The 27,664-nt window shown below is 40.8% G+C and overlaps 1 protein-coding gene across 1 annotated transcript in view; it reads right to left on the bottom strand.

Annotated features, from left to right (window-relative positions):
• Window positions 1–10,461: 10,461 nt before the first annotated feature.
• LVRN (laeverin) overlaps window positions 10,462–27,664 on the bottom strand; it is a 39,198-nt gene continuing 21,995 nt past the window's right edge. Inside the window, exons 12-20 of the mRNA XM_059834126.1 lie at window positions 24,381–24,520; window positions 22,805–22,860; window positions 21,363–21,516; window positions 20,396–20,490; window positions 19,693–19,800; window positions 15,677–15,847; window positions 13,410–13,550; window positions 12,087–12,162; window positions 10,462–10,608 (exon numbers count right to left, since the gene is read on the bottom strand). Coding sequence (XP_059690109.1) covers window positions 10,462–10,608; window positions 12,087–12,162; window positions 13,410–13,550; window positions 15,677–15,847; window positions 19,693–19,800; window positions 20,396–20,490; window positions 21,363–21,516; window positions 22,805–22,860; window positions 24,381–24,520 — 1,088 coding nt within the window. The remainder of the gene's footprint in view (window positions 10,609–12,086; window positions 12,163–13,409; window positions 13,551–15,676; window positions 15,848–19,692; window positions 19,801–20,395; window positions 20,491–21,362; window positions 21,517–22,804; window positions 22,861–24,380; window positions 24,521–27,664) is intronic.

Below are 27,664 nucleotides of genomic sequence, written 5' to 3' on the forward strand. Positions count from 1 at the left end.
ATTACTTTTTAAGAAGGAAAAATCCAAATTCATATTCATGAAAATAAAGCTTTGGATCCTCAAGTTTCTATGTTACAGAAGGAAGCCGAGTCACAGGAAATACCAGAAGTTGAAAATGATGTAACACCTCTAGTATGGGCTTCAGGAACACCAGGACGATCCCGAGCAGCAGAACCGGTAATCACCCAATTGAAACCAGATGCCAGACCGGTAAGACGGAAACAGTATCCAATTAAATTAGAAGCAAGAAAAGGATTAGAACCATTAATAGAACAATTTGTAAATTTTGGATTATTAAAAGGATGACAATCAGAATACAACACTCCAATCCTACCAATTAAAGAGCTGCATTCAGAAGAGTTTAGATTGGTCCAGGACTTAAGGGCTAAAATCAAATTGTACAGGATGTTCACCCGGTAGTGGCAAACCCGTATACTCTCTTGACCACCCTGAAGGAAACGCATAAGTGGTTTACTGTATTGGACTTGGAAGATGCGTTCTTTTGCCTTCCATTAGCAGCTGAGAGTCAGGAACTGTTCGCTTTTGAATGGGAAAACCCTAAGACCGGTAGAAAAACTCAGTTGTGCTGGACAGTATTACCACAAGGATTTAAGAGTAGCCCTACGATCTTTCAAAATCAATTAGCCAAAGAATTAGAAGACTGGCAAAAGGTGTATAAAAATATCACTTTGCCACAGTACATAGATGACATACTGTTAGCAACAAGTGACAAGAAAGATTCTATACAAATGACAATAGACCTCCTAAACTTTTTGGGGTTGGCAGGGTACAAGGTATCCCGGAAAAAGGCACAGATCGCCCAGCAGGAAGTAACATATTTGGGGTACACAGTTTCCCAGGGCCAGCGTAGTCTTGGAACTGAGAGAAAAGAGGCCATTTGTCAGGTTCCTGAACCTAAATCTCAAAGCATTTCCCGGAATGGCTGGATGGTGTTGCGTATGGATAATGAATTTTAGACTCACTATGGAACCCCTGTATAAAGCTGTACAAGGGGAGGGAAACATCCTTGTTTGGACTCAGGAGTGCAGAGATGCATTTATGAAATTGAAACAAGCTTTAATGAATGCTCCAGCCCTAGGTCTTCCGAATTTGGAAAAACCATTTGAATTATTCGTGCATGAAAAACTGCATATTGCTTTAGGAGTATTGGCCCAGAGACTAGGATCATGGATAAGACCAGTGGGGTATTTTTCAAAATGGCTAGACAATGTTAGCAAAGCATGGCCATCATGTCTCCGAGCACTGGCGGCTACAGTATTACTGATCCAAGAGGCCTGAAAATTGACGCTCAGGCAAAAACTAACTGTATTTGTGCCTCATGCAGTTACAGCAGTGCTGGAACAGAAAGGACAACACTGGTTGTCACCAAGCTGGATGCTGAAATATCAAGCCGTTCTTCTAGAATAAGACGATGTGGAGCTGAAAGTCACCACGATCCTGAATCCAGCAACTTTCCTAACTACTGATCCTGATGGAGAAGAATTAGCACACAACTGCTTGCAAACTGTGGAACAGACGTACTCCAGCAGACCAGACCTGAAAGACCTACCAATAGAAAATGCGGACTGGGACCTGTTTGTGGATGGTAGCAGCTTTATGCGTAACAGAACACGAAAATCAGGTTATGCAATAGTAACTGGTAAGAAAGTAATTGAGGCCAAAGCTTTGCCATCTAATACCTCAGCCCAGAAAGCAGAACTCATAGCCTTGCTGAGAGCATTAGAACTATCAAAAGGTAAAGTTGTTAATATATGGACAGATTCAAAATTTGCCTTTGGAGTGGTTCACGCTCAGGGAGCTACTTGGAAAGAAAGGGGACTCTTAACGTCTCAAGGATCCCCAGTCAAATACAGGCCAACGATCCAACAATTACTACAGGCAATTAGTCTACCCCGATTAGTGGCAATTATGCATTGCAGGGCACATCAAACTGGAAATAGCCCAATGCATATAGGGAACTGTGTGGCAGATAGAGCTGCGAGAGAAGCGTCTGAATGTGAAATATTGCTAGTTTTGCCAGAAAAGGTTCAGAGATTGGGACCTAAGAGTCCGCAATATACACCAAAAGACAATCAATTGGCTAACCTACTGAAGGCAACCAAAAATCAAGAAGGATGGTGGGTGACTCCTTTGCACCAATTAATAGTTACACAAGAAATCATACGTGAATTGGCTAATAAGAAACACCAAGAAACTCATTGGGGAATTGAAACAATGGTTGAAGCATTAAAAACACAAGTGCTAAGTGCACGAAGACTGGAATAGTCAAAAGCATAGTGAAGAAATGTGAATTATGCCTGAAGAACAATCCTCACTTACCCCGAAGACCTTTACCAGGGGTGACAAAAAGAGGAAACAGTCCAGGAGACTATTGGCAAACAGACTTTTCCAAATTACCTCGGCAAAATGGGTACCGGTATCTTTTAGTAATGTTGGAAACTTTTTCAGGTTGGCCAGAAGCTTTCCTTTGTTGCACCAACAAGGCAAAAGAAGTAGCAAAAGTACTACTTAAGGAAATAATACCAAGATTTGGGTACCCACAGGACTATCTTCGCACAGGGGCCCACACTTTATAGCAGAAGCTCTTCAAAGTTTAGCTAAAGTGTTAGGGATAAAATGGGATCTCCATACCCCATGGAGACCTCAGTCAAGTGGAAAAGTACAAAGAATGAATCAAAGCCTAAAGAGGCAGATAGGTAAAATTTGCCAAGAGGCTCAGATGAAGTGGCTGGATGCTTTACCCTTAGCTTTGCTGCAGATACGCATCCAACCTAGATCTAAAGAGAAGGTTAGTCCTTTTGAGATCATATATGGTAAACCTTATCAAATGACTGAAACAGGAGTTAATCCTGACATTGCAGGAAGACATTATCTAAAAGAATATGTTATCTCTCTGGGAAAGGTTCTGTCCTCTCTTCACAGATACATCACTGTGAGCATGCCACTATCTTTGGACGTACCTGTGCATCACTACCAGCCAGGGGACTGGGTGCATCTGAAGACATGGTCAGACAAGCCATTGAAAGAGAAGTGGAAAGGACCTCTTCAAGTTTTACTCACCACTTACACTGCTGTCAAGCTTGAGGGAGTCGCTCTGTGGATACATCGCAGCAGGATAAAGCCAGCTGCGTCACCACAATGGACAGTCAAACAAAAGGGACCTTTACATTTAAATTAACATGGGAATCCTGAAGTTCTGTGTTATATCTCTTGCAGCGATGTCAGGAAGTGCAGAGGTTGATATAGATTAAGAGGTCAACACAGATTTGGATGAAAACCTAATTCTAACTTTGATACAAGGGTTTGGCAAAATGCGTAGTCTTACCAGTGTTGCAGCATGCATCCCGATCCCTCACTTGGCCGGTCATCCTATCCCATGGGGCACTATACCTGTGAATTTATCTTTACTGGAGGAATATGACAGCATCACAGGAGCCTTAAAGCAAGCCAATGTCTCTTATTACTTAGACAAAGACAATAAATGTAGACAGAAAATGACCTTGATATTTGGACGGAGCCTTCCACAGCAGTACAATTTGAGTGGGGACTCCAAAGTTTCCTATTACTAGGGCTAATGGCTTTAGAAATCGAATATGAATAGAAAATCTAACTTGGCAGGTGGAAGCCTTATCAAGAGCCACTCAGAAAGGATTCCAAATTATCAGGAAACAAATCCAAGCTAACACTAAAATGACATTACAATATAGACTGGCCTTAGACTTGCTATTAGTCAAAGAACAAGGAGTGTGTGGATATCTTAAGTTAGACAAAGAACACTGCTGTATCCACATCCCAAATATCACTGAAAACCTGCAAGAACAATTAGACAAAATGAGAAAAATAGCAGAAGACAGTAGAGTGATAAAAGAGGCGGCTGAAAATAATTGGTTTAACAAAATTCTCCAAGAATTAGGTAGGTGGTCTCTAAGAGGATGGTTAGCTACATTGTTAGAGAGAGTAATTTATGTGATTGTGATTCTTACAGGAATCTGCATAAGCTGTACTAAGAGAACCATTAAAAGAAACATATGGAAGTGGTAAAAATCTAACTACTTCAAAAGGGGGGATTGATACCAAAGAATTAAGAAAAGAAACCAAAGTTGCTGAACCTAAACCGTGATTATATACGAGCAATTACTGACCCTAACTGCATCGCTGAACTGATATAATGATAATACCAGAACTTCAGACTGAACTAATATCTGAATCACTGAAAAATTCCGTATTGACTGTGTATAAGATAACTGATTTTTTTTATTTGAAAGTATTATTAAGAATATTGATAGTAATAGTACTAATGGTATTATTGTGTGAATATTGATAGTATTAGAATATTATTATAGGCATAATTAGGTTAAAATGGAAATATTTCATATTCTCTTTCTAGATTATAAGAGAACAAGATAGATTTAAGAATGCGTGATAAGGTTAATCATCTTCTAGTTGATGAAATCTAAGTAAAAGGGTAAGACTTATGGAGATTATGAAATATATCCACAAGTCTCAAAGGGGGGAATGTTACAGGACATCTTGAAAAATAAGTGTTAAAAGCAAGGAAGAACGGCTTGGGAAACAAAGTAAGAGCGTCTTGAGAAGAATATAAAGAAGATGCTTCATAACAACTGCACCTGGCATTTAGACATATTAGAGATAAAGACTGTCTTCACTGACTCTCTGCTAACAAGCAATAACGATTAACACAAGGACAAATCTTAGAAAAATAGAATGGACTGCCAAAATAGTGCCCTAGAGTTAACTTGTCTCATTATAATCTCGTTATAATGCTAAAGAACACACCTCCTAGCTAGAAAAGTCCCCAACCCAGTTAAGCCCCCGACTCCCTGAGCGTGCATGGTGAATTAAAAGAGAACTATAACTTTAAGATGAAGTAAGAAAAATACTAACCAATAGTTAATTAAGGGGTAGAACCACTAGGCATAACTAACTTTGTTAATTGTTTTAAATGCCTGTCATGATTTTAACCCGGTGTGCGTGTTAGGAGGAGAAATCCCTCATGCACCCGGCGCTGCAATAAACCAATGTCAGCTTTCTAAACTATCATTTGGTTTGGAGGGTTTTCTTCATTACAATTTTCGGTAACAGGGGGACGTTCCCCGCCGGAACTGTGGCCTGCGGGAAGGACCTCACCTGGGGCAGGGAGACAGCATGAGGAGGAAGGAGCATCAGAGAGGAGTGGTTATGGACTGGCCTCAACCCCCACCCCTCCCTTCCCGCTGGGCTGCTCAAGGGGAGGAGGTGGAAGAGTTGGGAGTGAAGGTGAGCCTGGGAAAGAGGTGTAGGTGGTGTTTTAATTTTTGGGTTTGTTTCTCACTATCCAAACCTGTTTTAATTGGCAGTAAATCAAATTGATTTCCCCAAGCAAATTCTGTTTTGCCCATGGCCATAACCAGTAAGTGACCTCCGTGTCTTTATCTCAATCCGCAACCTTTTTCACCTCATTTTCTCCCTGCGTCCTATGAGGAGTGGGAGAGCATCAGGATGGGCATCCCGCAGCTGGCCAAGGTCAGCCCACCGCCCCCACTCGGGTCCTTGCCTCAGAGAACATCTCATCGCAAAAAATGACAGACAACGGTCCCCAAAAGACCAGAACCCATTGTCCCTCTGTCGTGGGGGAGACTTTGACCACTTAAAGAACCACTGCCAAAAGCAGCAGCAACAGTGGTTTTATTGAAGTAAGATATTGTAGAAGTGAAACTTGACAGATGGCAAGGTTCACTCTGTTACTTACTGCACAGAAGATATAATAAGGATTGAAAGTTACCAATAAAAAATCTTAGTGCACTATAATACAAGGTTATGCACGATACCGGTCACTTACCAAAGATCTACAGTTGGTAAGGGGTCTTTCAGCCTCGAGGAGTAACCCTGAGAGGCGTCCCAGCTCAAGGGGAGATCACTGCCATGCAGCCAGCTGCTTAGCAGGGAGAGCTCAGAGAATGCTCACTTAGGCTGTCATATTTATGGAACAAAGTGGTTGGCTTGCAGTCAAATTACCTGAGAGAGAAAAGGTAAGCATGAGCCTCCTTGTACCCACAACTTCCTTTGTTCCTTGACAAATGAGTCTTGGAAGAAGCACCTGCTATTCTTGTGTTAATCACATGGTCAGTGCTCCAGTTTCCAAGCTCATATGCATCAATGCTCACCATGTCACCCTGTTCCTGCGTGGGCTTTCAGAGAACAGGTTGGAACTAGAGAAGTTCCTGGCCTGGTTACGGCCTAGGCTTTTACTACAGTTGGAACCTGAACCAAACTACCACTAGTTCGGTCAGGGAGTCAGGTCCGTCCGTCACACCGGGCTCCAAAGGAGGCTCTGCAACTCCGGGCCAGGGGACGCAGAGATGACAGTTCTTTTTGTCCTCTGTGAGGCACTGCACCACGGCAATGTGGTGAGGACACATCACTGTTCATTTATGGCACTTTAAGCCCCGTTCCCTTTTCCCTACCACATACCCACCCTTCTGGGACTTGGAACAACCCTGAAAGGAGCAGGCTGCTCCACCTGCCTCATCCATGTGTACCATCAGCACAGCCAGGTGGCATGGGGCTCGCACCTTGCCCACCCAGGCCCCACAACAAGCTGCTTTCTCCTCAGCTGCCCGGAGGCTCCTTGGCGTGCCAGGGAGGAAAGGTGGCTCAGGCAGGGTGGGGCAGCGGGGCAGCTGTGTCAGGAGGTGCAGAGAAGCAGTTGGCTGGTGCTCTCGGACCTTGACTTAAACAGCTGCGAAGTCTTTCTTCCTATTGGGAACAGCTTGGCTCACAGTCATGGAGAAACTGGCAGGGAGAGCGCATGGCAGCAGGAAGACAAGTGTTGACACAGGATTTCTTAGTGCCGGCCCTGGTGTTTGGAGGAAAGCTGGAAGCTGTGTGCTGTGGGACAGATGGTGATGGCAGCTGCAGCAGAGACGATGGGACTGTATTGATCAGCACCGTCAGGGTTTAGGCAGCGGGGGCTGCTGGTGGGCCAGGAACTGCCCTGTGCCCTAACAGCTGCGTCCAGCCAGCTCAGAAATGAACAAAACCGGCCCATCACACACCAAAATTGCAGCCAGTCAGGGGAACACAGAGCACCATTGCTTAAATGTATTTAGGAAAGAGCAGTAGGGGGTGGAAGATAACGAAAGAAACAAACTGGAGGAGACAGGTGGAAGATGTTGGAAACACAGGTGGAGATGCACACTTGGGAGAAGGTGCTTGATGCCAGAGGAAGGACACCTCCAAGGCGACTGTGGCCTGTGGGCAGCTTATGCCAGGGCAGGGACAGTGGTGAGGGACTGCAGACTACCAGCGCTGGGGCAAGGACACACCTGAGGGGATATTGGCCCTGTTCTAGATGAACAACACAGGATCCAAAAGAATACAATATAATCCTTCAGAATACCTCAGATCAAGTTTCTTTGGGGCAAGGAAGCAGGGCAAGCAACGCACTCAAGAGGAGCCTGAACTTCTTCTCCCTCTTTAGCCCATTCTCCTCATTCCTCTTGGATCTTCCCGTGCTCCTGCAGCTTCCCTCGCTTGCTTTCTCATCCTGTGTCCTCTTTGGACCCCTGGTCCTCTCACCTCTTTTCATCCTCCCCTCCCAACTGTTCTGGCAGGTCCTAATTCTCCCTCACTCCTTCCACTGCACAATCTCTTCCCCATCCTTGTCAGTGCCTGGGTGTCCTGCGCTGTCATGCATGCATGCTGTAAAGGCAGAACAAGTGTAACTTTTTGACTTCCACTCTCTCAGGGCAGACAGCAGGACTTAAGGCAAAAAGCTGGTCTTTCCCATCATATCTACTTTTTTTTTCCCCTCAGGGCCGACTAAATGCATCCTGTCTATCAATGACACCTCCTCTCACTGGAAATTGCCCCCCCATCTTCACAATTACATACCACATAACACCTACACAGTCTGTGTAAGTACTGTAAAAGCTCATTTCCTAAAGTCCCCTCCATGTCCTCATACCCATTTTCAATTAACTTCCTTTCACCCCACTCCCTTTGCAATAAAGCAGCTTTCCCAGCTTGCTCTGGATTCCTCCCATGCACCTCTTATTTCCTTGCTGTATCTCCCATCTGCCACTCTCCAAACCTCTGTGCTCAACTTGTCCTCAACAGCAGCAAGAACTGCCATTGTACATCTGCCGATGTTACATGCCGCCAAGTGCAAATGTGTGGATGCTGGAAGCAAGAGCGATTCAGATCTCCTACTACTCAGGCAGCTTGCCTAGCAACCACCTTAACCATTTGCCTCTGCCATGAAAACTGCTGCTATTCTGCAATACAGAATGTCAGCCAAGAGGCAGACATTAGTCAGGAGCCGTTATCTGAAAATAACTTCGCATTTAAAATTGTTTTAGTAATTGTTTACATACTGGCATTTCTAATTAAGATTTTTGTTCAGTAGAAAGAAGAAAAAGATAAGGATAATAAGGAAGAGTGGTTAGAAAGGAAGAGTGGTTACTCACGGTTGGAACGAAATGGTTTGGACCTACTGGGCTTACGGGTAAAATATTGTTACAGGAAGTTTAGTCCATAAATCCTGCAACAATGACTTCCTTGAGCTTTGCTTAGCCCATCCAATGAGGCATGCGGAGCAAGTGATTAACCAGTGGGAGTCACAGGAAATGCTGAAACAAAATCCCTCTAAGTCATCACAGCCTCGATGACTTCCTCTGCTTTCTGAATCAGCTTGATGGAGACTGTCAAGAATGCATACAACTTTTTTTTGGCACTACCCTTAACTGGATCAAATACTAAAGAGGTCAAAGGATTCCAGCACAAACCTGGCAGCACCAGCTGGTAATTCCCATACACTAAAGGGATCCTCAGGTAGTCTCAAAATAGTTACAATTTTTCTTTGCAGCCATTGGGAGCAGAGGACATTCATTGCAGCCAACATGGCAATGTTTTCCTTAAACATATTTAGAGGGTGCCAGTGAAAAATTCTTTGTATTAACAGTCTGGTTTTTACTTCTTGTCTCCTCATTGTGCAGTACTCTAGCTTCCTGCGTTTCCTGCATTCCCACATAACATTGTTTTCTATGTTAACCTGAGCACTAGTACAGTAATTTTGTCATAATTCTGTTACCCCACAAATAAATAAATTGCAAGGACTGAGGATCCCATACTTCTTCAACCACAAGTTAATATGGTTTGCTAATACTAATGGACTGAATTCTGTGTGTCTGTCATCTCCAAAATGCTGCATAAGCACGATGATTAACCCTACATCTACATCAGCAAGCAGCTCAGTGCAGTAAGAATGGCAACACTTGGTGATGTTCCGGAGGGGTTAGTTTAGACTAGTTGCACTCTAGTGCCATAGACAAAATGACCATCAGATGGTGGTGTCTATTCATCTGTATTGGGTCTGGCTGAGGTGGAGTTTATTTTCCCCACAGCAGCCCTCAGTGCTGTGCTTTGTATTGGTAGCTAGATGGGTGCTGACCACACTCCAGTGTTGTGGCTACTGCCGAGCAGTGCTCACACAGCATCCAGGCTGTCTCACAACATTCCCCCCTCACCAGTAGGCTGGGGTGGGCAAGATCTTGGGAGGGGACACAGCTGGGACAGCTGACCCCAACTGACCAAAGGGGTATTCCATACCATATGATGCCTGCTCAGCAATAAAAGCTAAGAGAAGAAGAAGGAAGGAGGGGCATTCGTTGTTTACATTTGCCTTCTCGAGCAACCGCTGGGTGTACTGAAGCCCTGCTTCCTGGGAAGTGGCTGGACATAGCCTGCTGATGTGAAGTAGAGAATAAATCTTTTGTTTTCCTTTGCTTCCGCTCACGGCCTTTGCTTTTGCTGTATTAAACTGCTTTTATGTTGACCCATGAGTTTGTTTTTTTCTTTCCCCCTGTGTCCTGCTGAGGAGGGGAATGATGGAGCGGCTTGGTGGCATTTATCGTCCAGCCAAGGTCAACCCACCACACCGTTGCACACCAGGAGCTCATCATCTCCTAGATAAATTTCATCCAAAAAGAATCCAGTTCACACACTCCAAGACTGTCCTGAGGGTTGAAGCATGCTAAACTGAGACAACTGGGAGGGTTTCTTCAACAGCATATTCCTAATCAAACACAAATATGAATGTAGACAGATTAAGTACAGATCTCCTAAGGAAAAATAAAGCTTGAATGACAAGAAACAAAGGATTTAGGACTGTATCTGTATGTTAGGTTGTTATTATTCGCAACACATCCCTAATAACAACTCACCCTGTAGGAAATTAATTTAGATCTAATATGAAAATATATCTCTTATTTCCCTTGCTGAATCTTTCTTTTCTTTAGAAATTATTTTAGCTTGACTTTCCAGTTGGGAAGACAACCACAGGACTCATAAAAATGTGCTTTATGTTTAATTACATTTTAAAATGAATACCACAATGCTAGTGAACCACACTCTAAAATATACTGGAAATTGTTTTCCAAGTCAATCATCTACATTTCTCTGTAACCAGTTGGCAACTTTGGTTAGCAGTTCTCTCCTTTCCATATTTTCAAATTTTGTAAACTCCAGCAGTACCGTAGTAGCCACTCTCTCATCCTCTTCCAGTGTAGCATTGTAAAAAACCTGCAACTGAAGATACAAACACATGAGCTTAGTTCACATAAGTTCACTTGCAGCAAGGAACGGTGTACCTGACAGATGCTTTAGACAGAAGCGCATAGAAAAGGGGGAGATGGCAGAGACTAAGAAGGGGATGGGGCAAGCTTACTGATTAGCACTGATGTGGGAAAGCTCCTTGCACATCAGGAATGTCCCTTTCTCCATCCCTCTGAAATCCTTTCAAATGCAGCCAACTTCACTAGTACTGGTGGCACCACACAGTGTCTAGGACTAGCTGGGTAGCAGAATCTTCTTGTGCTGCCTGTTCTACAATCACAGAACAAGAAGTCTTTCTTATCAGTCTAATGAGCAGAAGACAAGAGAGGAATGAAGAATAGCAAAGAAATATAGGGGGGGAGCAGGAAATGAACAAGAGAAATGAGATAGATGTCAGCATGACAACCAGCAACCTAACATGCCAGCAGCCCAACTTTTGGTACGTTTCCTGTAGACATCATGGCAAAGATGATCTCTACAAACAGATTTTAAAGAGGAAAATGAGACAGCTTTGATAATATTTATTGGGACTCAGTTCCAAACCTGAAGGTTAATTTAAAATCTTGCACTGGGCTATTGCTTTTTCCACCCTGGGGAGTTAACTTGTCCCTAAAGAACAGAAGGTGAATGAATGTTGAAGAGAGATTTCTTTGATTTTAGGAGATAACTCTCTGATTTGCTCTCCTCATTAAGCACCCCTTCTTAGTTACTTGCTGCACGCATGCATCAACCAACAGCAAAAAAGTGAAGCAAAATTTTTCTTGTAATGACAGATATTAGCAGTTCAGGGCTGGACAGAGATGTGGATCACATGCAGACACCACAAAAGCTGAGCTGTTGAGAAAAGAAAATAGTGTTTTGGCAAAGAATCTGGGGAGAAGACCTGGACTGGAGGTAAAAGAACAAGAAAAGAGTATGAAATGAGCAGTGATAGTTATTTTGTCACAGGCACTAACGTGGATTATTATGGGGAATAAAATAAGAGAGCCTACAGCCACCTCCCACAGATTTCCACCCTTCAGCAGGTTTCCCAAAACCCATCCCCTTTTTCCAGATGTACAGCAGCCCAATTAGAAAGTACTGTTCATGGGCTCATCTGGGCTGCCATGCAGTCAAAAGGAAAGAACTGTATCACACATGCAAGCCATCTACTCAGTGCACAGGTAGGCAACCTCTTACACGGCAACCACACAGAGCAGGACAACGTCCATCCCTGCACAAAAGCACACTTTCACGCCATGCTTAACAACTAACGGCACACATAGACTGCAGAGCTGTGGATGCATGTTCATATGTTTATTTCACAGATGAGGAAGCATCATTTTTCTCAATGTCTCAACACAGCAACACTATGCAATACATTCTACGATTTCTTTAAAAAACAAAGAGAGTTAAAAACCTCTATTTACAAACTGGCAACAAAGTTGAAACTAACTGCTTCTCTGCTTTACCTCTTGGATCTGTACATCTGTATTGACAAATCTTCCCATGACTTTTAATACATCATGTAGTAATTCCTTCCCATACCTGTAAAATTGAGATAAAGGTCCTTCAAACAGCATGTTAACAAATACACTAAATTTCACCTCATTTGAAAATACTCCCACTGTTTAGTTATTATTTACCATGTTGGAAATACCAACTAAGCTGACAGTCGCAATTGTGTACTCTTTTTCCCCCTTTTCAAGTAGTATCATCAATATTAAATTTAGACATTTGAGCAGGATGAAGCACACTAATTACCCTTCATTTTCATTTCCCCATAAGTTCTGGTATTTCTACTTTGGTAACGTGAATTCGTTGCTTAAAACAGATAATCTTTGTGAGCCCATACAGCAAAACTGAGCTAGAAAGGCTAACCGATAATGATTCTAAAAACTTGGTGTTGCTGGTGGTATCTTGAGGATGGTGTACAAATTAACACTCAAACTAGTGCTTTAGTTTGAAAATAATGGGTCAGTTTCCCAGCAAATTTCTCATCAGTATGGAACACAGAAAAGCTTTGTGCGGGAACAAGCTGGTGTGACACAAACCTGCTACAACTTGCCTTTTCTAGCATAAGCAATATAGATATGCATTTGAATGCTCCCAGATGGCCAGCCTTGGTTATGCTGCCACTAATGGCTCCCGACAGACTCCTCTGCCACCAAAGACAGCAGGAATGTACTCTGTCACAGCCCTGCTGCTTTTCACCATTGCCAAGGAGAGAGGGAGTCTTTGAACAGACACCAAAATACTTGCTTTGCTCGAGACAGGTAGCCCAAGCTCACCTGCAGTTTCCCTGCATCACTGCAGGCAGGCTGGAGATGGGTTAGGACTTCAGTCAGGGAATAATACTGCAGATGGTCCTTGCAGCGCTTGTAAACCTGTATGCTCCAATCCCCCATCTGTCCGTACTCTCTTTGGAAAAGAGGTTACAATCTTACTCCAGCATTTTACACCCATGTTTGTGAAATGCTAGTGGATGAACTCATTTCTAGAGTCAGATTTTCCAGGAAATTTAACACTTAAAAGCACCAAATCAGTCATGAACAGACTAATTTTTAAAGCATTCAGTTTCTGACATGAGCTCTTCTTTGACATTAAGCCCTGTTCGGAGTTGAATCCTCTGAAAACCCTGCTCTGCATACTTAAGGAATTGCATCAATCATTACAAAAAAGCCATCTCTGGAAGGAACATCTGTACTGCATTTTACAGCTCAGATGTAAAGATGGAGGAAGAAACCAAAGAGCCACAGAAATAAAGGGAACCCAAAGCTGATTGCTTACCATACCTTTCACTTAAAAGTGGCCAATTTTCTGTAACAAATTCCCAGGCTATACGGTGCCCAATATCCTTAGTCACCACATATAAGATGATGGTTGAAGTACAATTGGAAGAAAACAATGTACCGCTGAGTCCATATTGCAAGTATCTGTTAGAAAAGAAGGTAATTATTGTACTTATCACTTGCTGTTTAACAGTGATGATCTGAAAATATCATCCAGTTCAGGAAAATTCCTGTCTCAGCAAATACCAGAATGTGAAAGGTTATGCCAAAGGTGATGTCACTCTGAGCTGTGTATTCAGCTTGGTTTTTGTCCTTATGTTGGTGAAATCCCCTGTTCTTGCACACTAACTCTCCACTTCTCAAAAAAATGAGGGTGTGGCATATCAGGTGGATATATGTGCTTTTCTTATCTGTGTTACAGAAAGACAACCACTCCTACCAGACAACCCCGTGGAAGGGCAAACTGCTTCTCAGTTTCTGGAGACTCATTTTGCTGTGACACAGATGGAGCCCAGAGAATGACCCAGCACACTCTGTTATGCAAAGGGGACCTGTTTATAGGGTCCCCTATGATAAGACCCGATAACAAGGGGTCTTGGATGCTTTCACGGGGGCTAAGGCATGATTTCAGAAGTTTTTAAGGAACTACTTATGATGTCAGTGATGCCAATGATGTCAGTGGCACCGAGTGCCTGAAAATGTTGAAAAAGTAACTAACTATTCTCTTCGTTGCCTCAATGTATTGCCTTGCATGCTCCTGCTTTCAAGGAGCACTGTTGAAGAGTTATCTTCTCACCAGGTCTTGCAGGCAGCTGCTTTATGGGTAGAGTAGATGAGCTGGGTTTCTCTAATTTGCATGCCACCACCATGCTTAACAGAACGGACAAAATACACCGAGGACCAGGAAAAGCCCAGCTTAACGTTCCTCACCCCAAAAGACTTTCAGGGTGGCATTTAGAAAAATAGATTGGCTTATCAACTACTAAGGCACAGGGAGGAAGGAGGTCATCACAACTCCCTGAGCTTGTCAGGGATCAGTGCTAGCCTGTGCCAATGACAAAGTCAATAACGGACCATAGGTTAGGTGGAAGACTAGCATAGTTGAGTGGACATCTCTTTGCAACCCTTCTTGACTTCTTCTCAGGCATATTTGTTCTGTCTTCTCAAATGACCACCATCACAAGAGCAGGTGGCTGGCAGGAGAAACATCTCTGCTACTTTCAGAGCTTTAGACCCGTTGAATTTATGCCAATTCTTGGATTATCATTCTTTAGGTCATCACTGGCAGATTTCTGTCCTTTGATGAATCCTTTAGGTAATGTGGACATGACAGATTAGAGAATTCAGCTTCAACATATATTACTGATAAAGTGAAAAGATTTTATATAGATGCCAGTGAATGATAATAAATACAGTATTCCAAACTCTGTTCAGGAAGCGTTTGGACAACACTCTTAGATATATGGCTTAACTTTTAGGTTGCCCCACACAGAATCAGGAGTTAGACTCGATGATCTTCGTGGATCCCTTTCAACTCAGGATATTCTACGATTCTATGAGTCTATGAAGCTGGAAATTTAAAAAACTTACTTTTCAGTGTAGTCTGCACTTCAAATGGCAAACAGCTTGCTACTAAGTCTATTTTCATTTTTGCCCTTAACCTGGGTGATCTGGCTTTCACACAGAGGCTAAACAGACTATGACACTTTAGTTTGGAAACAAAATAAATGGGGGAGAAGTATGGGAAAATTATATAAAATCATAAATGGTAGGGAAAAATGTCAGAGCAAATTATGGTAATTACTGTTTCTTACAGTGCAGAGAATAAGGGCAGCCAGTGGGTTCCAAGTTAAAAAACAACATGAAATAGGTTTAAAACAAACCAAAAGGAACATACAACATGCAATTCTATTATGGGATGTGTTGCCATAGTCTGCTATAAATCCTGAAGGTATAATTTTAGTTCAAAAGGTCGCTAGCTATTCTGACAGAAGACAGGGCCACTATTAGACATGACATACTAGTTACCAGCTCGGGAAATCCCTTTTTCAGTGATTAGCAGCATCTGGGATGTTATACCAGCAGAAGGATCATTTGTAATTGCCCTGTTTATCATACTTCTCCATAAGAAAACTCTTAAGCTTCTTCCAGTGGTCTGTAAGACACATGCTTCTGGGGCAGGCAAACCTCCATCAGCTTTGCATAGTACAGTATTTGTGTTCTTATGATTTACCTCTATATACACAAAGATATACTTTGATCAAGGTCACCTGTAAAGTAACCATGACTCTTTGGCACAGCTCATGGCAGAGAGCAGGATGTCTCTATCTTCCTTTGTGGAGTCGGTATGGTTATACATTTGCCATGCAAAATTCCATTCTTTATCACTTCCCACTGCAACACCATAGCAGCAGACCGTTCTTCTAATTAAAAAGGGAATTCTGCAAAGCAAAATATGATTAAAAGGTACTGTATTGTTGTAAAGTCAAAACCAGCAGTTAACACATAACTGAAAACAAATGTTTATTTACAGTTAAAAGATGCACAAGAAAGCAAATGTAAAATGGCAACCTAAATAAAGCTAGGAAATTTGATTGTTTTTTTCATGATTTAAACATTTAAAAAGCATGCAGTTTAAAGGCAAACCAAAAACGTTTTTTAGAACAGTTGGACCAAGCTATTTTGTGTACATACAGTGCCACTCTTTCACATGACAGTCTAGGACATGGATCACACCATTAAAGAGTGTACAGCTGCATATAAGCATCATCCCAGACAAGCCTTTTCAAAGTTTCTTCAGTGAATGCACCCAGAAGGAAGAGCCATGTGCAGCACAAATAGAAACAGAAGGAATATTTCTCCATGCAACAGGCAGCCTCCTATTACTCCCACCCCAAAGGAGAGTCCTCAACATGGTGATGAATTTCATAACAGAAACTAAATGCAAATATTATCAGTGTAATACTCCATGTGCAAAGGCTGAACAGAAAATTTCTTCCATGGCAATAATGTGTCCCTGACATTAAGACATTGTCAATGCTTTCTCGTGATTGCAATGTATTCTACCACGCAGGCTACCTGAAAACAGTTTAAATTAATGGTATTTTGGACTAATTCTCTGTAGGAGAATGGGTCCCATTGCTACAATCGAAACATCTAACTTCCCAATGGCATACTGTTAATCTGCCTAGCGTTACATAAGACCAGCATGGTAAGTAGAGGTGTAAGAACTATCTTCCATTAGATCAGGAGATAGACGTGGAAAACCAGACAAGTTTCTAGTCACAAAAGCCATTCTTTAGGCCCAAAACTGGAAGCAGCAAATTCAAATTTAGATATGAATTGAGCAAATTCCTCTGAGTTTCAGTAGACCATCCTAGTGAAAATGGGGATGATACCAGCAGAAAGAGAGACAATATTAGTCAGAAGGAAGGCTCTATGACAGCAATCTTCAAAGCAAAAGGCAGAGACAAGTTATAAACTCTGGAAAATATGAAGGGCTAGTGGAAATGAGGCAGAGAGTTTGGTGTTTTGCATGACAGACATCACTTGTTAAGTGAAAATGCAAGATGCAGGGATTTTGATAGTCCTGTTGTGGGTGGGGGATTTCACTGGCATAATAACAGAAAGTGTGGGCATGTTTTACATTTACTGCAAAAAAGAGTTTGGATTCATTTACCTGGCTATGTGCTGGAAGACAAGGGATTCGCTACCAAGAATGATGCATACTGAGATTGAATGGTTATTTCAAGGTAAAGAATAGTCCTGCAAAGAATCCTTTTATGACAGATCTTATTTGAGTTACAGGGTCTAGCAACTTGTTTAATAATAATTTCATAATGTTGCAGAAAGAGGCCACAGTAGGGTGATTACAGGGTAAAGCTGCTTTGGCTAAAATACAGCTATTTATTTTGCTACTGCAGCCATTCCAATAGTTTCAAGAAAATGTTGCTTATTCAGTGTAAAGTTGTTGTGGGTGAAAAGCAAATAGACAAGTTCTGTGCATCATTTGGCTGCAGCTCTGATGTTCAGCATTCAAGGCAGGCTGTACAGGCAGCCTACTATGGAAAATGGTCTACTGGCTGGTGACATCTACGGTGGCCCTGAAGTGGTTTATGTTGCATAGTTCACAGAGGAAGTCCACCGTGGTCTAGAAGGACTTTGGAGCATGATACTATATTAGATGAGGGGTGGAGCTTATTAATCTTGATATTTTTTTCTGGGAGTGGTTGTGTGGTTTGAGATGACTGGCCTGCCACGATTCTCTCGTTTCTGGATGTTGGGGAAGATGCAAAAAGCTGCTGGGAAGAAGGGTGGATTATTTGACAACGTTTTCCTGGAGCCAATGCAGAAGTGACATCGTGATTTCTTAACTTTTGCGGGCAACAGCAGTATATGGTTACCTTTAGTAAATAACTAAAATGTACAGCAACATTGTTCCTCCCTCTAGACTCGTTTCCTTCCTTCAAAAGAAGACATGCCAGTAACAGCACCACAGAGAATACATTAATTTAGCTAGATTCATTCCTATAAGCAAAAAAGAGTAAAACTGAGAAACTGGCTGGAAATCACGGCTCTTGGCTGGTTATCTGCAGGGAACAGATGAAAATGCACCATATCAAGTCCAGTTAAGTTCTGCCAGGAACTGTCTGGAAATGTTCAGCTGAAAGTTGATCACCTTATCTGAAAGGGAAAAGCATTACTCCTTTCCACAGATGTGAGAATCCTGCTGCATTCTACCCGTGGCAGAACAGCTATAGTGTGCTGTTATGAATTTTGCTCTCAAAATAGAGAACATAAGAGCATCTAAAGGGATCTGCCTGTGAAATATGAGTCAAAAGTTTATTGCCCCCTTTTCCTTTTCTATCCAGCATATGAAAAGCCTCCTCTTTAACTGAATGGGAACTGTGATCTGTCATGGGAAACCTAAGAAGTGTCCTATGTTTTTTTTCCTTAAAACATGATCATTTTTTTCACTTAGTAAAATTCATAGTTGCATTTTTCTTCACACTTACAGCCATGTGAATTGTGACATTGTAAAGTCCCTTTGAATTTATCTCAGTGCCAGGAAGGACAGTGAAATTAATCTTCTCCATCTAATTCAAAACCAGATCAACTAATATATTTCACAGACTTTTCAGCTCTTCAACTCAGATAAGGTAAGTATTATTCCACCAGTAAAAAACCCCAAACATTCAAATATTATTAATAGGGGAAGACAGGTGACTATTTTGAAAACAGCCTGAGAATTCAGTGTATAATTGTTGCTTTTAGTGCGGCATATCGAGAATATTCTCTCTGGAACATAACAGAATGTATTTAGGCTATTTAAACTTTTCAGTTTAACTGCAAAGCACAATTTGGTTTTTATGAGGATGATCACTACAAAGCTCTTTAAAAAAACACAAACATAAAAGTGCAAGTTTGCTTAGCCAACTACATATATCAACAGAGATACAAGTAACAACAAAATATTTATTACAACAACAATAAATAAAAATAATAATAAACTGTAAATATTCACTCACCAGTGCCAATACTATTTGACTATTGCATTTAAAAACATGAAAAGAAAGAGGGAGGAAAAGAGAGTAAGAATTTCAATACATCGTAAATTTTCTTTAGCAATGCAATACTTCAATACAGAAAGTCTGATCCTGGTAGAGCCCAGACTCCATCCTCACAGACCAGAAACCTGACCACTAGGCTCCAATATCAGCATAAAAGCTGACAGCAGTTCCCAGCACCTCTTTACGCGAATAGAAAACATGCAAGGCAATTTGATGAGCTCACCACAGGCAGATGCCTGCATCCTGCAAACATTGTTTCACTCAGTATTGCTAAGAGAAGCTTAGAAACTGAGTTAGTATACATGATAACCCTAAGGTTATCCTTTGGTAAGGATACATGATAACCCTAAGGTTAACCCAAAGGTTAACCCTTTGCTGTACTGCAGCAAAGGGACTGGACAATATGGGATATTAGCCCTGATCTGAGGTTCACCTGTTATGTGGCTAAACAGATTTTGGTCTTCATGGCAATAATCTGCATCCTCCAGCCTGTAAAGTCTATGTAAAAAGCAATAATTACAAAATCATCATAAAGTTGGGATTTGGGGAAGAGGAGGGGGCCGGGGGGCACAGTTAGGCTTAAATTCCGTCAATCTGTTGAGAAAGAAGAGCAGTGTACAGGGACATTTCTCATTCTGCCTCCCCCATGTAAAAGTCCTTCAAATTTCCACCTCACTTACGCATGCACACCTCTAAAAGCACATTATCATTCTTACTTGTACTCAGGGTTGTCCATCCACTTAGCATACAGTTCAGCTGACAGGTTCAAACAGTCTTGGAGGCCCAGCCAGCATGCTGTTGCAAAAAGTTTTTCCAAATACACTCTTGAAGGGAAGCCAAAATAGCAAGAATAAAAGATATGTATTCCACATTTGGAGAACTTGAACTATGCTTAACCAGCACAGTTTTAACACATGATGCCGTTAACCCAGGAGAACCTCTACTAGAAACAGTTGAGGTTTAATAAAAATAAAAAATTAAACTACCAATGACAGGGTCAATATTCATGGACATTAGTGAGGCTACCAATGTACTACAATTTTTCTCAGGTTTTTGTTTGTTTTGTTTGGTAGTTTTAAGAAACTAGTTGCATCTAGTCCAAATCATTCTAACATTCAAGACTGTGTGGCTTCAGAAGCCTTGCAAAAGAAACTATTTTAAAGTTCTAGCGATTGATCCATAAATCACATCTGAAGTTCATTGCTGTCAGTTTTTCCCCAACTAGCAGCAGCCTATTGAGCCTGTTCTCCCATAAACAAAAGCTAAACTATCATCTTTTACGTTCACTAAATAGACTGAAAATATCCCAAACTATCCTGATACTCCAGTTTCATTGGAGGTGTCATCATAAATAACACACACTTATAGGACAGTAAAAATAACAATTCATTTACATTCAGATTAAAGCAGAGTACTTACTGAGCAAAATAGTCATCTTCCAAAGCATCAACATTTTGACGAATAAAACCTGCATAATAATGGTATATTGGCAACATTCTCTTTAAAAGGTATTTCTTTTAAAAGAAGGGAAAGAAAAATTACTTTAAATTAGATGCAAGTTTTTATTTTATTGTATTTTGCTTTACTTACTCAGATTTATCCTAAAAATTTCCCACTATTAATTTCCTGACAACACAGCACATTAAAATAAAGTATATAAATAGGGTCTAAAATTCAATACACCTGTACATCCATTCAAACTGGGAAGTTACCATTTCACATGACAACTTTTGAACTCATTATGAAAGAAAATAAATGCTCGTTCTCAGAGAAAAAGACAGAAAAATAAGTTCTTCTCACGTATTTTAAACATAGCTTTACTTTTAGAACTTAAGAGAACTGCTATTGTGGGATGGCACTTTAAACAAAAGTGAAATCTTCTTCAAATGGAAGTCAAGGAAATAAATAAGACAATATTATCTCAGGCAGCTCAAATATGGGAGAGAATCATCTCATTTAGTATCCAAACCGAATTCCTTCTTTCTCCCCATGAAGACAACTGGAAGGCAGTACAAACCGCAGAGCACATACATTCTATAACCGCTTTATACATAGCAGTGTTACTCTCATTACTTGCTACTGACCATTTACTACTGACTGATAGCTGCATCTTCTGCATCGTCAGTTTTACAAAAACCTAGGATCAAGCGTAATGTAAAGAAATGTGAATAGATTATTGCTTTACAATAGGAATTGATCACAATTCAATGATATTTATCATTAACTGATATGAATAAATACATCCTCCTATTTAAAAAAAAAGTTGACAAAATCATGCAAAGGGAATGACAAGAACTATGACCTATCGCAGTCATCATTACATTCATTTTAGTCTGATTTATTTAAATGGTCTAGTATATTTGCTAACTAACAAAAAAGGTGATACCTTTAAAAGTGGATATACTTCGTAGTTCTTCAGAGTACTTTCCAAATTCTCAGGTACTAGGTTTAACAATACCACATTCCATATGAAGAGTTCATCTTCTCTGGCAAGGTACTTTGTTAGTTCAAGCGCTGTTTCAATCTGAATATATCCAAACCTATTTGAAGATAAAAAACCTCATACTTGAGCATACCTGTTCACATTAATTACCTACCGCAAATTTCTGTTTATTTATGAAACTGACAATAAAACATCAGGATAGTGTGTGGAGAGTGACCCAGAAAAGACATTGGAAAAATAAAATAAATATAAAACAATGGTGACTTTAAGAGCTGTGCTCTCAAAACATTTATTACAGAACACAGTGTCACTATCAAAATAATAGGACAATCATGGCAGTAAGCATGGCAGTATGCAGACTATTCTGCTTGTGTGTGCAGGATACAGTACAGGCACACTTACAGCATGCGTCAGTCTCACTAGAACAAACTGAAGGAAAATAGCACTGTTTTGAGTTACACATTTGTATTTTTATTGCAAAACAACATATTTTCATTACAGGTTCTTTTGTGGAATATACATTATTGTAAAAATCAAACAATTCAATTCACATGCACACTATTTTTGGAATTAGCAACTTCAGCATGGCACTTCTGTGCCTCAGTGTGGAACTAGCAAGGAATTCATTCTTTCCCAATTCCAGTTCAAGCCCCTCTCCTCAAGAACAGAAACATTTCTAGTGTACTTACATAGGAGCACAGTTCTGTACTTCACAGTTACATTGCTTGTTACGTACTAGGTTTGAGCTCTCTTATGAGAAAGGACATTTGTATGAGAGGAGGAATGGGAATTTTTACTTTCTCTTCTCAGAGCTGCCCCCCTCTGAGGGGGGGCAATATCCTTTGGCACCTCCTCCCTGAGCTGCCACATCATAGGTATCTGATGCTTTCGGGATCTCTGCTACATTTGAGGCACAGATATATTTATTGCTTCTTCAGCCCCCTGCAGTACTGCTGACCTCTCTAGCACCGCAGACATCAACAACTGAGTCATCCATCAGCAAGAGAAATGACAGAAGTATTAAGAGTGATGCAGGACAGCATAGCTGAGATAGCCCAGAATAAATTAAGGAAAATTCAGAATGTTCATTCAGAATCTTTTTTTCTATTACAACAAATACAGGTTAGTCCCTAAAAAACTCATGACAATGCCATTATTTAAAATATTTCCTAAGAGTGGGAACAAAAGTTAAAAGACATTTTGAAATAAATTACTCAGCACTGACAGAAGAATGGATTAAATACTTAATTCCCCCACCATTTCGTCAAAACAGCTGTTGTTCTTATGAGGTACATAGGGGTAAGAATGAACGAAGCAGAAGTAGCAAGGCTGAATGCTATCATGTAGTTTAATCATTTTCTATGACATATTCGAAACATACTTACTGTGTCAATGCAAAAACATCATCTATCAGCTGGAACCTGCTAACAGCGGGAATAGCCTGCAGAAAGCATTCATGTGGAATTAATAGATCTAAACATGTCATTAAGATTTTAAAAAAGCTTTACTATGTTTCAGAAGGGTAAGATCCGTCCTTAACACTTTTTCTAAGCCAAAATATTATACAAAACATCATAAAATGTATCCTGCATTTCAAGCTGAAATTATATATGTGTTTTTAGGGATGTTTATATCTAAAAATGTATAAATATAAAGCTACATAATATATTTATATGTATAAAGATACAGCTACAGTACATTAAGCATGGAATTTCAAGACTCCTATTACTTGCATGCTGTAATGAAAATTAAAATATGGAAACACTACATTTCCTAAAAATATCCTAGTTATATCATTTTGGTACATTTTTTCTTTTCAGGCTTCAGTTCAGAATACGTATTCAGTTTAGTCCAGAGCAGAGTGTCTGGCACTATCATGAATTAAATGACTGAGGCAGAGCCATAGGTGAACCCCTGCCTACAGCTCATGATCTGCCGAGGATAGCTGTTCCCTCCTCCTCTCCGCCCTGCTTCCAAGCCCCTTTGGCATGGCTGATGATCAAGCGAACCTTCCCACTGACTGTTGCCAGAAAAAGGGCCCCAAGTCAGCACACACCTAATTTCCTGCTGACTTAGATTTGCTGTGAAAGAAAAAAGCCTAGAAGAATGGAAGCCAGTGTGCTGTAGAAAGGTTTAACCACACCCGTGCTCTGATCAGCCTCACGTCCAGACCTTCTGGAGAAGTCGTCTGACTGCGCTGATGACTATTACGCTGAAAGCTTAAACTTTATCACCGTTGTTACCAAAACCAATAAGCTGACATTACTACTGGAGCCTCTGGTTCACTCTGGGGTTAGGCAACGTTAAAATACTATGCAACCCCATATACAGCTGCACGTATAGGCTGTTCTGTACCGCTTTCACCTTCAGCCCAAGCTGTGGCAAGTCAGAGGTGGGATGAAATCTTCTTTCAGTTATAGTGTCTGTAGAGGACTGAAAGAGCCCAAGTAGAACTGACTGGAACTTCTAAGAAAAATCTCCACCAAAAAGAAAAATAAAACCAACCAAAAAACCCAAGTCAGACAATTTTTTTAAAATTTCACTGGCAGAAGTATTGCACTTTGAGGAAATGTGGAAATAAAAAGCTTTCTCCCAGCTTTCCTTCTCCATGGTTACCTAACAGCAGATAAAGCTCAGTCACACATCCATACCAATAACTCTTTGAGCCAAATTTAAGAGATTGGAAGAATGACAAGCTGTTAAGGCATCTTTGAAGACCGAATGCCATCTCATGTAAAGTTATTTTTCATGCTTATGTGAAACTATTTGGGCCTATTCCTATTCAACTACAGAAGGCTGCCGGTGACTTTAGTGGTGCAATGGTGGATCATTTCTTCTTACGTGATATGTGAGTTTCTCATTATTCCAGGTTTTCATCAATGTGATTACTGGTAAGAACTGCAAGAAGAAATACAGGGAAAGAATCTGTTTATAAACTTGAGAAAACAAATATGGTCTTACCTTTGGATCATTTTCAAGCAAGTGTGCTAATCTTTTTAAGTTTAATTGATCATAGTTCACTCTGTAGTATCCACTTAAATTAACATTTAGCAGGATCCAGTCATATTCTGACTCCGATACTTGCATTTCAGGAAAGACTTCTGTAAAGTGACATTAAATAGTATCATTTTACTTTCTGTGCACTGCTAAATTGTCTTGCATTTATAAACACTGGACTCGGTGCTCTTCTGAGATCTTAGACACATTTGAGGTTGGACTCAAAGAGAATTCCCCAAAAGCTTGGCACATTTCTGATCTCTGCTCTGCACAGCAGAAGAACTTCAACAACCAACTGACCTCTCAGGTACTGAGCACCTTGAGGTGGCAAAGGGGAGGCTGAAGACCCACTTTGCTCCTACCCTATAGCTCATCGGCAGCTGGGAGAGTTCAGAAAGGTTGCCCGAGAATAAACAGCCTGGATGAGGAGCAATACGCTCACATTGAATGAAGGGTTAAATCACTGACGGTCCCTGGCTGAGACCCTACTGTGATACATAAAAGCTTTACTTGCATAGTTTTAATTATTTGCTGAGCAGAGTTGATAATAGGATGTTTCAAGACGTGTAACTCCCTTCCTGGCAAGATCAAATGGGCCTTGAGGTAGCTCGTTATGCCTCCTGAGTATATCATTGATAACAGGGACTCGAGACGTTTGTGTCAAGATAAGTGCTAAAGAACTAGTTCAAACTGACCCTTTTGTAACATTCCGAGGCCAAAGGATGGATGAGCCAATTCCATGACCATGTATGGACAAAGGAAGCCCGAAGTTCAATTAGCGGACAGTGTGAGGAAGACTATGAACGACCACCAGAGGGTGAAAAGACCCTAACCCTAATTTTACTGCGCATGCTTGGACTATGCAAATGAATTCCGGGAACTCATCCACATAAGACCGCCCTTTTTAGAATTCTGATGAATATGTATGATTTTTCTGTATATGAACTGAGGTGCTTTGCTAACCCGTTGGAGCACTCGTGGTGGACAAATCCCCAGTGCTGCCCAGCGCTGTATTAAAGAATGCCTGCTTAATAACAAACTAGTTGTTATTGAGTTATTCATCTCGGAAAACCGTCCCGACCGCGGGCTCGGTACCGACTTTGTTGTTTCAACATGCCTGTTGCAGGGCACGCACCCCCAGCATGCCTGCTGCTCCCAGTGCTGCTCCGAAATGCAACATTCAGTACCTTATGGAAGAACTGACTGGCTACCAGTATTCACATAAACACAGATCAAGGAAAGCAAAGCAGCTAAGTTTATGCAAGAAACAAGTAATCAAAAAATTTATTTTAAATAAACGTCCCGTAGTCCTTCTGAGTTATATCACTCACTAAAGGCCTCCTTCTGCAGTCCCATTTCATCTCACTACTACCTACTTTATGTGTCCTTGTCTGATTACTTGCTCCTGATAGCCTACAGTACATCTGAAGGAGCCAGTGCAGCCTTGAAGGCTCTAAGCTGCCCCGTCAGAAGAGGATTCAAATGCTGCTTTAACTGGCTATGGCCATCTTGATTAAAGAAGGTGGTAAACTCTCTTAAGACAATAAATCAATATTGGTGAGTAGTCTAGACACAGCACTGCTCCACTCTGAACAGAAGACTGAGACTTCAACGTGTTTTGACAGAGCAAGTACTACAGGGTTCATCCTCGGTCATCTTCACAAGTTAAATGAGAGGGAAAAGTGGCACATGACAGATACTGGCTGAACCATTGAAAAACATCTAAAACCAGCATGGATGGCTAGAATATGGCACTAGCACTACTTCCCCTGTAATGGCATATTGGTTCAATGCTCCAGTCATCAAAAGAACTTTTAGATCCAGCTAAAATAACAAAACTATGCTCCTCCACTCCCCAGGCTGAGTGAAACATGGTATACCATCACAGCACCCTTTTCCCAGTGTGTCTTTTTTTGCTGTGCAGACATGTATTGCACAGGGACAGTGATCAACACACTTGTATGGGCAGAGGCCAAGTATGTAGAAACTGCCTGAGGAGCCCTAAACCAACAGGACAGGCTTTTAACACTGTACAGTGCAGTGCTGAAGGAACACACTGGCTTACTGGTACCAGCCCAGCTTGTAGCTTGGAGTTTAATTTAACCTGTTCAGAAGTAAGATAAATTAGGTCCTGCATAGCTCTTTGCAGCAAAAATACACATACACGAAATTGCTTTTTGATGTTTCCTTGTTATGTATCGTTATGCCACTGCATCAACTATTCCAAAATTCAAGTTAAAACTGTGCTTGGTAAGAAATCCCTCATTTTCATTTACCAAAACCATTCTCATGAATACCTCTGAATGACTTCATTAACAGTTCTCCACCAGAAGCCATTTTAATCTCACAGGAACAAAATGTTAACTAAATTTAAAACTACCCTTAACATTTCTACCTTTGCTAAGAAACCATTTGGTTATTTATGCATTGAAAAGTCAAAAAGGAAATTTATTTTTTTTTCATCTTAAAACATGAATGCAAGTTCCTTGACTGAATAGTGTCTGGTAAGTTTGATACATGGCTTTCAAATACAAGTGGAATGTGTTCTAATCCTGAATTTCTACTTTATCGTAGTCTCTTCAGGCAGATGCAACATGATGGGTTTTTTTCATAATTTCTGTAGCTCTTAAGTCACATGATGGAAATGGAACTGTTATCACTTCAGTAATAAAAAATTAGCACATGACACTAGTCCTTCCAAGCAAGTGCTGTCTAACAATTCTTTTCTGAAAATTGTCTAATTTTACACCTTAGCAATCACTGATTTCTTTAACTTTAAATCTAAAGCATTCAGAGGAATAAACATCCACTGTTTGCTTAATTAGTTGTCCATATACTGTGAAATGATCACTTAAGCTATCTTACTGCCTCAAAAAGTGGGAAAGTAGCTTTTAACCACTGCAAACAGAGGGTGGAGAGCTGGGATATGCACACAACGTATTGCAGTTTTGTTCTTAAGCATTCCACAAACACATTAGTCTCTGCACCTCCTTGTAACTGATTCAAAACCTGATGGAGTTCAGGGATGACTTGCCAAAGAAAAATAATTACCCCATGCTAATGATTACACTTCTTCTTTCTCAAAAAATAGAGCTGTTTATTGGAAAGCACTGAGATGAGAAAGAACTGAATTTTTAATTTGCTTGGAGATGCCCATAAACTCATTTTTCTATTATAAGCCTTTAAAACTTTTTAAAATTCTCATCTTTTGATGAGTATTTTTGCATTTAATTTGCATAATCAAATCA

Source organism: Gavia stellata, chromosome Z (genome assembly GCF_030936135.1).
Source record: "Gavia stellata isolate bGavSte3 chromosome Z, bGavSte3.hap2, whole genome shotgun sequence".
NCBI classification, from domain to species: domain Eukaryota; kingdom Metazoa; phylum Chordata; class Aves; order Gaviiformes; family Gaviidae; genus Gavia; species Gavia stellata.